We start from the raw sequence: 13,343 nt of genomic DNA on the forward strand, positions 1-13,343 counted from the left end.
TAATAATTTTAAGCTTTTCTGTATATCGATAATCAAGTCAGTATAGGTAGTCCTCCTCTTACGACCATTGATTTAGTGAATGGTTACATTTGAAGTTACAACGGCACTGAAAAAAGTGACTTATGGGTGTTTTTCACACTGATAACCCCTGCAGTATCCCCATGCTCACATGATGAAAATTCAGACTCTTGGCAACTGGCTCATATTTATGACAGTTACAGTGTCCCCGGGGTCATATGATTACCTTTTGTGATTTTCTGACAAGCAAAGTCAATGAGGAAGCCAGATTCACTTAACAAGCGTGCTACTAACTTAACAAATACAGTGATTCACTTAACAACCGTGGCAAGGAAGGTCATAAAATGGGGCAAAACTCACTTAACAACTGTCTCGATTAGCAACAGAAACTTTGGGCTCAACTGTGGTCTTAACTCGAGGACGACCTATATAGTCAAACACTATCTTCAATAAAGCAGAAATTAGAGAAATGGTTTCATATGAACCTTGTCACGTGGCTTGCATGATAGTCTTAAGAGCTTTAATTTTAAATTTATAAAATCTGATTTCTGAATATATAATAATGTGTAATCATACACATATTAATAAATTTGCTATTGTACATGCAATTTATTTGTATTCTATTCTATATTGTGCTCTAAACATTGCTAAAATATAATTTCCAGGAAAGTTATATAACACCTGGAACAAGTCCCCCCAGTTCTTCCTTCAACTTACATTTTAGTTTCTAAAACATTTAAAACATTCTAACATTTTCAGTGAATGAGTTTGCTTATAATAATTACAAATATAAAAACTGAATTAATCATTTTTTCCATAATTCCTCATAAACAACCAGCACATGGTCATATTCCTAAAGACAACAATGCAACCCTAATTGCAATCTCAGTTACCCACAATCTAATAGCAAACAAAAATGATTATGAAGATAAATGTATATATTAATTTTAAAGAAATATTTTGCCCCATTTAATATTGTTTAAATGCTATCTCAAATTCTTTAAAATAAACGGCAACAAATGATTGGTGCTAAACCTTGCTAAAACTTTTCTTTAGAGAGAAAATCAAAGGGACTCTCACCTTAAATTCCAAGACAGTTTATCCAGTCAAATGCCAGGTGAAGAAACAAAGAATAGAAAAAGGAAAGTCTCACTAAGCAGCAGTAGCTAAGAAGCAAGGAAAGGAGGAGGGAAGGGATTATAGCTGACAGAGAAGCTGTCATTCAGAGAAGCTGTCATATTAAGAACAGCTTGGAAAGAGCTAACAGAGTGTGTTGGATAAGTGACATTAAAATAACTTTGAAAACTGAAAGTGCTATTCAGAACTAATTTGATTAATTCTACCATATTTTTCAAAATAAGTATATGCTATAAATCATAAAAATAAAAAGCTTAAAATCTTACCGAAATATCAATTATTTTCCTTTTATTCAGGATTACCTGAAATGCACGTTTTTAAAGATACAAAAATGAAAATACAGGTGGTCCTCATTTAGCAACTGCAATTGGTTCTGGCAACATGGTCGCTAAGCAACCCATTTGACAGAGAGGGAGAAGGAGATATGCTGCAAAGATCTTTGGTTGCTGCTATCCTTTTAGATAAAGTTCTCTCAAGGATCTCTGCCAGTATTACTCTTAAAAATTTGCTCTTATGAGGCACAAAATTTTGAATGTAAGTATACATAGCTCAGAAAATGATTTTTAAACTATCATTTATTACATAATTTGTGGATGGTCACATAGCAAGGCAGTTGCTAAACAAGGACTTACTGTATGAGCTTTCTCTATTCTACAGCTCACAACTTCCAAACAGAAAATTTATTAACTTCTTTGTCATAAGGGCACAAGCTCAAAATTATGACTATTATTCAGATTATCATTTTGATTGTGCCTGGCTGATTGTGCCAAAGGAGTAGTGTGGAGCTAATCTACAAAAGAACCATAAATTCAACACAACAGACTGAACAGAAACCATGCAACAAAAGAGGTATAGGGAAAGTATGCCTATCAATTATTTTCTATTTTGTATATTTCTTAATTTGTATACATACCCCATTGGATGCCCTCTTTTTTGCTTTCCATTCATCCAGCTGAGCCTTTGTTTTGGCATCAACTTTAACAAGTAGCTTCTTTTCTCCAATCTGGAGATCATGTAGCAATCTCAGTGCACGTAGTGTGGATTCAGGTTCTTTATATTCACAAAATCCAAAAGCTAGAAATAATTGAGAATTTAGAATATAAATTTAAAAGCCATATAGGCAAATGATGTATCAACAATCACAAGACAGTTTTTCAATGTAAATTGTGTCTTATCAAGACCTCTATAAAGTACCTTTTTTAAATATTTAGAAAAAATGTCTGGTCAATGCTATACATTCAAGTGTTTTAAATTAGGAGCATATATTCTATGTTACTGTCTCTTAAGTAAAGCCCCCAAATAGCCAATCAACTGCAATAATAATTTCAAAAATGATGTGTTAATTTATGTTGTTGCATAAGATAGGAATTGGACCAGCTGGAATGTTGTCACCAATCTGATGGTAGTAAGGCAATCCACTGAAGACCACCATATTGTGCAACAACAGTTCAGTAAGCCAACTACAATGATCAAGTAAGACCTCCTATTATCGTGTTTCTTTTCTCACTACTGCTGACAGTGCGAACTGAAAAGCCCTCCTCTCCCCCTTTTAATCAATTTTTAACATTCCCTGCTTCTTTCAAATTTTGCATACTGATTTCTATGCTTCCAATATTTTATTGTACACTGCTCAGGAATTCCTCTGTGAGAGAGATGGGCACTTCCTAAATATGACAAATAAAATAAATAAATATGGGAAGATTTATTAACAAAGCTTGTATGTTCATACATATGAATAGATAAATAGATAGATAGATAGATAGATAGATAGACAGACAGACAGACAGATAGATAGATATGTTTGTGTATACAAAAATAAATAAAGAAAATACACATACCTTGGAGTTTTCCAGATGCTCCTTGAACTCTCTTCCAACTCAAAACCAACCCACATTTCTGAAAAATATTGATTAAAAAGGCATAAATGTTAGTGGACAATGGCTGAATATGCATCATAAAGAAATACCCTAAGTAGTTTTATTTTTATTTAAAGAATGCCTCTTAGGTTAATTCCTGTTAACGAATAATACATTTAATTATTGTACAAAGAAGATAAGAGTTCCTTGAATTATGGATTTGGACAGTTACTAAGAGTAGCATGAACTGCAAGAATCAGTCAATCCTGGTCCAAATAAAGACTAATGCTCTTTCTAAATGATCAGCAAGCAAAAACTCACATAAATTTAGGGAATATAGTGTATAGGCTGATGTAGGAAAAATGAGTATAATTGGAAAGATAGAAAGAAAAAAGACAACAAAAGATAAGGTGAATTGCAGGACTATCCTTGGAATAGCCAAATCTTATTGCTAAAACATTTATACATGCAGTCATCAGGAAACAATTCTGTCTTGACAGCATGTAACAATTATCCACTCTATTGCAAAATTATACAAGGTCTGATTTCATAAACCGTGGCTGAGCAATATTTCTAGCTCCAATGAAGGATGCTTAATTGGATCCAGGGCCAAGCAAGATGGCAGGAGTAGTGGAATGGAAATTCAATTGGCTAAATGCAGCAAGAGATAATTTTGGGTATTCCATATATTTTGGACTGCAATTACTACTATCACTTTTCAACGGCTAAGTCAGTTGAGGTTGATTCTTTGTACGAGTATAGAAAATGAGAGGTATTTTTCACTACCATATGAAAATACCGACAAACAGCGAGATTAAATATTCTGCGTGGCAAATTGCAAGTGCCATAAGTTGCAAGTTTAAATCTTGGCCAACAGAACATTTTAAATCAGTATACAAGTATAACAACTTGCCTCCAGAAGCAGTGAATGCTCCAACACTGAAGGTTTTTAAGAAGAGACTGGACAGCCATTTGTCCGAAAAGGTGTAGGATTTCCTGCCTAAGCAGGGGGTTGGACTCGATGACCTCCAAGATCCCTTCCAACATCATCATCATCATCATTATTATTATATCATCATCATCCTAATTAAGATCTGCAGGACTAAGTTCCAATACTGTTATGTTACTTACAGCAAGAAGCTGTCGTATAAGCATGTCGGACGCCTTTTCAGATATGTTGCCTACAAAGACAGTGGTGGTGGGTCCACTGTTTTCATCATTTTCTTTATTCTTTAGACCTGGATGTTCCTTTCTAACACCCATGTGTTTTCCAACCATTGACACTGTAGTTGGAACCAATACCTGAAAATAAAAAGATTCCTATTGTTAAATTTCAAAGAGGAAAAACCCTTATAGGATCTTCATTAGAAGAAAAAGTCCAGAGATACAGAACAACCACATTATTTAACATTATAACAAAATGGTCAAATAACTTAAACAATACATTACTGAAAATAAATGTGCTGAGACACATTTACTTTGAAGATTTCAGTATTAATTAATTTTGTCTGAGTAGCTTTCTCTACAACAAAGATTATTTCATGCATTTTTTTCAGGTGATTCTGTAAGAATCAAACTGCGCACAAAGTAATCCAAACAGGAAATTATACAGAAATTCAGAATATTTCTATTTAAATTTATATATTTTAATAATCTACATATTATATTTCTTCATATTTAAAATACCACCCTGAGAGGAATAACTTTCCTTAAACTTGGGAAATATTAATTAAAATAGAGATGGACATTTTTTGAAATTTGGCAGCGACTTTATTAAAAACAATTATTTGGCTCCCTGGACTGTACCCAATCATATAATAGGTTCAGTATTTGCTTTTCCCCTCCATTTTGGGGATTTGAAATGTTTAAAGTACCAAGTAGTGTATTTTAAAGTTAGTGCATCTATTATGCACTTTTTTTTTTATTGAAAATTTTTTAAAAGTTTTACAAATCAACCCTCACCCAATCCCTCCCAAACCCACCCCCCTCCCCCCTCCCCAAACTTCCCAGAACTGAATATAGGCTTATTTAAAATTTTAAAAAACCTTTTACAACTTATAAAATAATTAATAATAAGATATACATAACATAAACATTAAAAAAGAAGTACTTAAAAAGAAATAAAAAAGAGGAAAGAGAGAGAGAAAGAAAAAGAAAGAAAAAGAAAAAAATAAAAAAAAGAAGAAAGAAAACAAAAGACGGGAAAAGAAAAGAGAAAACAATCTATACAAACTATGAAAAAGCTAAATGATATTTTTCCATATCCAAATTATATTGTATAAAATTTGTCCATTTTTCCCATATAACAAAAAATTTCTCTTGAGATTGCTCCTTTAAGAAAGCCGAAATCTTTGCCATGCACTTTTTGATACAAAGTTTTGCTCCCGAATTTGGGTACAGGATTGGGGAGTGCTCCAACAGCCATAAAATTGCCCAACCCTCTGTTAAAACAACTGAATGATATTTTGGAAATGGAGATCAGTGCAAGTACAATATTGATTCTTTACAAGTGATTTTTCTTTAATTTTTGGAGCATGCCTATTAAAAAACTCCAATTCTTTCTCTTTATTGTAAAACGCTTTCCTTCTTGGTTTCAACCATGATTACTGGGACAATGGTAATGATAGTTCTAATTTAGCAATGATTTCAAGACATTTTGCAAACAATAATCAAAGTCATATTTAGATTTAACCTAGTTTCAAATATAAGACAAAGGGTAGAAGCTGTTTATCAAAGAAAGGGGAGTCCTATGTTCCTGAATATGACTCTAATTTTGCAAAATATAAGCAACAACTATTATTCTAATCAATCTTTGATGATCACTTTCAATTTGGGGGGGGGGGGTTATATGTCCATACATAGCCATAGAAGTCTACAATGCTTTTACCAAAAGAATAGTTTTAGCAGCCTAAGATTGGTAATTCATTTTGTTTACACATCCAAGGTATACTACAGTGGGTGAACTAGCTTTGCACCAGCTGGCGAGTAGTGTTCAATATTTTTGTAATTACTATTAATTGCTATTATTTCTGTCAGACACTAATGACATTTTGGAAGATGATATAAAAGTAATCAAATCTTGCAATTATTTCTATAAATAAAGTTTACACAAGTTGTATTTTATATTATGCTTACCGTTGGTGCAGGAGCCATAATACCCATTGGCACAGGAATCATTGGTGTCCCTGTGAAAAGAGATTATATTAACAGTTTTTGTTCAAGAATCAACCACAATTTTAAAACACCTTACTAAATAGAAATGCAAGAAAACTATATTTATAAAGAAGAATATTTTCCTTATTAACTTACCTTAAAAAAGATTTATTAATCAGTGATGGAAAAATGAGGCTAATTTGATGAGTTTCTGATGTAACTTACCAGGAGGTACAGGTGGAGGAAAACCTGGGAACTGTGGAGGTGGAATTCCAGGTGGAAGTGTTGGGATTCCCATTGGAGGACGGTTTAAGTGAGGTGGAAAAGACATTTTAACAATAACCTAAAAAAGAAAGAAAGCACAGAACAATCAGATTCAGAAATATGAATCTTTTGAGACATCCATTACTGAGCACTTACTGAGAATCTCCTCTGAAAGTTGCCTCTATATTCCTCCTTTGAGGGTACTAATGCATGAAGAAATATTAATTTAGATAAGATAAACAGAAATAACAGCTCTTCTGGGCTTATTCACTAAAAAATAAATCAAGAGAATCCTAAGAAATTAAATTCAGGACTTAGCTATTTTCTATGAATGATAACATTCATAAAATGTATATATTAAAATAGTAGCTTGGATCAAGATATGTATTGCCTCAAATATTTATACTTTCATAAAGTTCATAATATGGTGCACAGATGGGCCATCTGGAGCACAAATTATACTTCCAAATGCTCTCTATGAGGCCTGCTGAGTCTCCAGTTTCTAGAAAGGAGTTTTTCTTCACTCAATCTAGTACTATAAGGCAAGGATGGAGTGACACAACTAACCCATCTCACTTGCAGAATATTGACAGAGGTCTTTCTCATCATAATTACCTCAAACTGACATCAAGGAAAAACATTTTTGTTCTAATGTTCATTTTTGATTCCTGTCAAACAAGCCATGATGGTAACAAAGGAATCTGATCTAATCTGAAACTCCACAATAAAGGGAGAGTTTAGTATATTACAGAATAAAATAACAAACAGAACTGAAATGTATCCTTAAAAAGACCTTCCCAAGGTGCCAAAGATTAAATATAAAAAGAGTTTATATTTATATTTTTATATAATAAAAGTGGGATCACTTGAACAGACAACCAAGTATTTTGGAAATATAAAACATAAAGAAATTAAAGCAACATATAACTTATTTAAAATTTACAAAACTTCAGCCATCTAAAACTTCTTCTAATGCTCTTTATCATTGTAATAAAATATCCAGAGTAATTCCAACAGTTTAGTGGAAGATGCATTTAATAAAAGTTCATACAGATTGTTATTTTGAGCTGTCTCTTTAGAGTTTAATTCAAAGTGGCTCACGGGACATAACCAGATACTTCTTCACACAATTGAAAAATAATCTCTCTTTAAGCATTCTTATCAACTAATGTAGCTTTTTGACTGTACTAGAAAATGTCTCTGCCTGTTATAAAATCTCAAATTTCTGTAAAAATTATTTATTCTAAACTAGTTAGGGCCAGTAACCAATAATGTTATATTTAATTCTATCAAATCTAATTTTATTGGTCTCAAACAAAAAAGAACTTCATTAAGATCCATAGCTTGCTTCCCCTTTTAGGATGACATTATTCTATTACTGGGTTAAAACAATAGTTCCAGGCAGTTACACAGATGACATTACAATTGTTTAAATAGGAAGGCACATTTATAGCTATATATACCATTGTGTAGCAATAGAATTTCTATTAAATTCAGTCAAATCGGTTTAAACCATTTTAATTAAAATTGTATTTTTGATTGAACAGCCCACATTTTAGAAATGTATTTAACTCGGTACTCATAAAAGCTGATTATGTAAATTACTAGTTCAGTAGAGGTGTTCCAAAAGCTCTTAGAAAAATACCTGGAGAACTCTTGTTACAGTTTAAAGTGTTATCATTAGTTAACAAAATACAGTGGCCTAAAGATACAGGAGACAATCTTCCGTAATAAAAGGTAGTCCTCGACTTACGACCACAATTGAGCCCACAATCTCTGTTAAGTGAGACATTTGTTATGTGAGTTTTGCTCCATTTTACAACCTTTCTTGCCACAGTTGTTAAGTGAATCACTGCAGTTGTTAAGTCAGTAACACGGTTAAGTGAATCTGGCTTCCCCATTGACTTTGCTTGTCAGAAAGTACAAAAGGTGATCACATGACCCCGGAACACTACAACCGTCATATCAACCAATTGTCAAGCATCGGAATTTTGATTGTGTGACCATGGAGATACTGCAATGGTCGTGTGAAAAATGGCCATAAGTCACTTTTATCAGTGCCGCTGTAATTTCAAATGGTCATTAAATGAACTGCAGATTAGTTTTAGCTATGATTCTATATTTATTTGAAAGCATCTTTCACTTAATTTATTTTCACATAAAAAGCTGAAGGCAGATAATTAAAATGCCAATGTTTAAGAATATAAAAATGAAAGCATACTCATTATTTTGTGATTGTAGATGTCAGTTGTGGAGCATGATTTACAGTCCTATTCTAGTTTTTCTAATTATGGTATTTCCAAAGCAAAATTTCAAGAGGAAAATCTAAATGGTTTTAGTTCAGAAATTAATAATGTAAACAAGCAAAATAAGACTGATTAAATGAAGGCTAACCAATAACAAAGAGATGCAGAACAATTTCTGATCCATGAAAGATTGCTGAGGGAATCAGCTTAATTCAGAAACAGAAGGGGTCATTTCACAAGCAAAGAAGAAAGGGCTGACTAAATAATATTTTAAAAAATGTAAAAATAGGAAATAAAAAAATTTCTGCAGATGAGAATATGCAAAATGAAGAATATGCAGCAAACAGAAAAACAGCAGAAAACAAAAGGAAAATGTTAAGATAATTCTTCTTCTAACTGTGTTAAAAAAAAGAAGAAATCCGAACAGCTGGATTAAACCAAACAATGACCCACGACATGCTTATCCAAAAACTATATTAAGCAATATAGAACATTATTTAATATATCATTATGGTCTTATTAAAGAGCAAAATACTTCTGAAATAATTCAGTTGATTCAACTATATTCATCAGTTGTTCCTCTCAGAATCTGTTCCCAAATAATTTTTGTAACTATATGAGGAAATAACAGAAGTTAGTGTCAGGTGGCATTTTCAAGTACAGGTAGTACAATTGTTCTGGTTTGGTTACTTTGTTTATTGATAAAATAGCCATCCTTAAAATTTAAAAGATTAACAAATGAAAAACTGTATTGCAAGGTAATTATCAGCTGCAGCCATTATACCCCATTATAAGATTTCACTGGTCCCCTGAGAGAAAGCCTGGTAACAAAGCCAGGTCTTGAGGGACCTCTTGAACATCAACAGGGATGGAGCCTCACCTCACTTTTTGGGACAGGGAGAATGCCTGCCTCCTGATACCCATCAAGTGTAAATCCCTAGAGGACGGAACCCACAGCCTGCATTCTCTACTGTACTCAGAGGGACAGGGCAGATGCAATAGGGGGGAGACGGTGTCTCAGATAACTGGTCACACACCACAAAGGGCTTTAAAAGATAATACCAGCAGCTTGAATTGGACCCAGAAGCAAAGTGGCAACATATGCAGCTTGCCGAACAGAGGCGCAGCATATTATTTTTCTGGAAACATATTCTGCACTTGAACTTCCAGATACTCTTTGAGGGTAGCCCATTGTAGAGTGTGTTACTCTACAGAAGTCCAATAGGGAGGCATGAGTGATTTGGACAGAATCTCCTGATCTAAGAACTGGCACACAAGGCTGTGCAAAGGCCCTCCTAACCACAACTGACATCTTCTCTTCTTTAACTGATGGCATTTTGACTGAAGCAAGGAGAGAAAAGCAAGGGAAACTACATCCACTACCTAAAACTTGAAGTACAATAAAGCAGCTAACAGGCTATGTATGGATAACCACATTTTAAGCCAAACACAAAAGATGCCCTCAAAGTCAACTTACCACCTTGTCTTTCTGAGATTACCTTCTCTTTTCTGGATTACAAACTTAATTCATTTAGATTTCATTTCAGGTAAATATTTTGGGGCTTAGAGTACATTTTTAATATCATTTACAGGGCAATCCCCCTTTTAAAAAAAGTCAGTTTGGCTTAATTTCAAGATCAGCGAATATAAGACTACAAGCTCTATTTAAAAATGTCCACAGAAGATGGCAGATCCATAAAAATAAAATGCATGGCCCTGTGCGCTTTTCAGGAATGGATTAATTGCTATTTAAAACGGTCGTGATGAATCCTATATACCGTGAGATAATCCAGTACCACTTGTACAGTTCTACAAAACCTTCCATTTCAAGAAGCGCTGAAGGTGATAAAAAACGAGCCCTAAAACCGCCCAAACGACCTGCTTTCAGAAAAACTACTGCCAGGCGCAAAAGCCTCCTCCAAGGATTCTTCTGGATCTCTGAGATTTCAACGATCTTTTTGCGCGCCGAGGGTTGCTTCGCAATGGCCCCCCTCACACATGCAATTCACCTCTCTATGCTGCGCTCATCAAGCGCTGAGGTTATTGCATGCAAGCCAACAAGGATGGGCTCGGGGGACATCTAGTCTGAATGGGCCGGCTCTCAGGCCTCTGCGAGGGCTTTCCGTATCGCCCCTATACTTCGTCGCCCTCTATCCCTTTCGGAGCATGATGCTTTGAAAGAAAAAGGGAAGCATCCAAACCCTTGTCTCTCCCCCCCCCGCCCAAAGCGTCATAACCCTCCCTCAAAACCTCCAAAAGGGCCACCTTCAGCCCGCCCCATTCCTGAAGGGCCCCGACACAGGTGCCCCAAGTCGTCAAACCCCCATCACTCCTCGGTCCCTCCTCTTTATCCAGAGGATAAGCTGCACGGGCATTGCCCCGCTCTCACCGAAAGCAGCGGCCGAAGAAAAACAGGCCCGACAGTCTCCACTCTCCTCGACCCGGCAAAAGAAACTAGGCCGCAAACGCGCCACTCCGAGCCACAGGCGCCGTCGCGTTACGCGGCTGGTCACGTGAACAACCACCCCTACTCGGCCTTCGGCCAAAGACCGCCCAACTTCGCGTTCGTTTTGATCATGGAGAGGCGAATGAATAGTCCTAGAGATATTTCAAGACACGGACACCTCTAGGAATTGTTTTGGGTCTGCGCATGCGTACGGTTCGCCGACTTCCGTCCTCTCTCCCGGCCTGTAGTTGTTCCGCTGGAAGAATTGGTCTTGGGCAAAACTCTGATTCTTGTTGACTTAGGAAATTTCTCTCGGGTTTAAAAGAATCTGTAATGTTAACAAATCTGAACTGGAAAAATCTGGGCCAGCAATAAATACTGGCAAAGAGATACAGAAAATTCTTAAATCGGTCTGGTGTTGGTGTTTTTTCCAGACTAGATCTTACACTCTAGACAAAAGTGCAGAGAAGAGCAACAAAAATGATTAGGGGACTGGAGGCTAAAACATATAAAGAATGGTTGCTGGGATTGGGTATGTCTAGTTTAATGAAAAGAAGGACTAGGAGTGACATGATAGTGCTCCAATATCTCAGGTTGCCACAGAGGAGAGTCAAGCTATTCTCCAAAGCACCTGAGGGCAGAACAAGAAACGATGGAAACTGATCACGGAGAGAAGCAAACTAGAACTAGAACTAAGAAGAAATTTCCTGACCGAACAATCAGTGGAACAATTTGCTTTCAGAAGTTGTGAATGCTCCAACGCTGGAAGTTTTTACTTTTTCACTGTCTCACAGTTGTTACTTTTCCTCCCTCTATGTTCTACTCTTGAATCATATTTTTGTTTTAAACAATTAGGACAAATGGTGGCAAAAGAACAGTAAAATGATAACTGCATTCCTGTGTTTTGTACAGGTAGTTCTCGACTTTGTTGTTGTTAGTTGCGAAGTCGTGTCCGACCCATCGCGACCCCATGGACAAAGTTCCTCCAGGCCTTCCTGTCCTCTACTATCTTCTGGAGTCCATTTAAACTTAACGCCTACTGCTTCAGTGACTCCATCCAGCCACCTCATTCTCTGTCGTCCTGTTCTTCTATTGCCCTCAATCTTTCCCAGCATTAGGCTCTTCTCCAGTGAGTCCTTCCTTCTCATTAGGTGGCCAAAGTATTTGAATTCCAACTTCAGGATCTGGTCCTCGACTTACAACAGTTCATTTAGTGACTATTTCATTACAACAGCAATGAAAAAAGTGACTTATGACCATTTTTCATAGTTACAACCTTTCCAGCATCTCCATGATCATTTGATCAAAATTCGGATGCTTAGCAACTGGTTCACATTTATGATGGTTGCAGGTCATGCAATCCCCTTTTTGTGCTCTTCTGTCAAGCAAAGTCAATGGGGAAGTCAGAGTCACTTAACTGTATTACTAACAATTGCAGTGATTCACTTAATAACTAGCAAAAAAGTTCGTAAAATGGGGCAAAACTCATTTAACAAATGTCTCACTTAGCAACAAATTTTGGGCTCAATTGTGGTTGTAAGTACTATATAAAGTTTGGAGAGTGCAAAAGAATGATGCAAGAATTTTGTCTCCTGTACATGTTGTGAGGCATCAATATTCCTTAAGAGTAATTAGTGTGGAATCCTATCTTGAGATCGGCTTAGCAAGTGCTAAATTGTTGTATATTTCATGACTGCTGGCTCCTTTACTGTTGATAGCCAATCACCATTTAAATATATTCAATGTAGATTCTGATAGCTATCCCTATTATGATCAGTTGATATTCTTGATATTTAATTGTAATCCTTTTTTCCCTGTGATCTTTGACATTCATTCCTAGATACTGATATCATTTGCATTTCAAGTAGCGGAGGAGTATCACCTGCAGGGTGTTGATATTTTTTTTCTCCAATTTTAAAACCATGCTTATCTTCCAATCCAGCTCCCTCAGTATATATTTGGTCTGTAGGTTCAACAAATAAAAAGCCTTACCTCATTCCTTCACCATGCTGAGCCTAATTTGTGTCCAGGCTTCATGTGACTGGATTTCACAATAGGAAAATGAGATATTCTGGGATTCCCTATTCCGTAAGGAGATTGCCTTGTTTGACATGGCTGACTTACTGTAATATGGTACCTTTCTATAGTCAATAAAGCTCAAATTGACTTTTGGGAGGTATTTATTGCTTTCTCAGTTATGCCATGTGTATTAGCTATAATGTC

The 13,343-nt window shown here is 35.6% G+C and overlaps 1 protein-coding gene across 4 annotated transcripts in view; it reads right to left on the bottom strand.

Annotated features, from left to right (window-relative positions):
- The window catches only part of RBM25 (RNA binding motif protein 25), a 34,361-nt gene extending 23,142 nt beyond the window's left edge, over window positions 1–11,219 (bottom strand). For all 4 annotated transcript variants that reach the window (XM_039333097.1, XM_039333016.1, XM_039332941.1 and 1 more), the window contains exons 1-6: window positions 11,064–11,219; window positions 6,390–6,507; window positions 6,147–6,196; window positions 4,143–4,313; window positions 2,994–3,051; window positions 2,069–2,229 (exon numbers count right to left, since the gene is read on the bottom strand). In XM_039333097.1, coding sequence (XP_039189031.1) covers window positions 2,069–2,229; window positions 2,994–3,051; window positions 4,143–4,313; window positions 6,147–6,196; window positions 6,390–6,495 — 546 coding nt within the window. In that variant the 5' untranslated portion in view covers window positions 6,496–6,507; window positions 11,064–11,219. The remainder of the gene's footprint in view (window positions 1–2,068; window positions 2,230–2,993; window positions 3,052–4,142; window positions 4,314–6,146; window positions 6,197–6,389; window positions 6,508–11,063) is intronic.
- Window positions 11,220–13,343: the final 2,124 nt, after the last annotated feature.

Source organism: Crotalus tigris, unplaced genomic scaffold (assembly GCF_016545835.1).
Source record: "Crotalus tigris isolate CLP2741 ecotype Arizona unplaced genomic scaffold, ASM1654583v1 scf7180000017545.3456711, whole genome shotgun sequence".
NCBI lineage: Eukaryota > Metazoa > Chordata > Lepidosauria > Squamata > Viperidae > Crotalus > Crotalus tigris.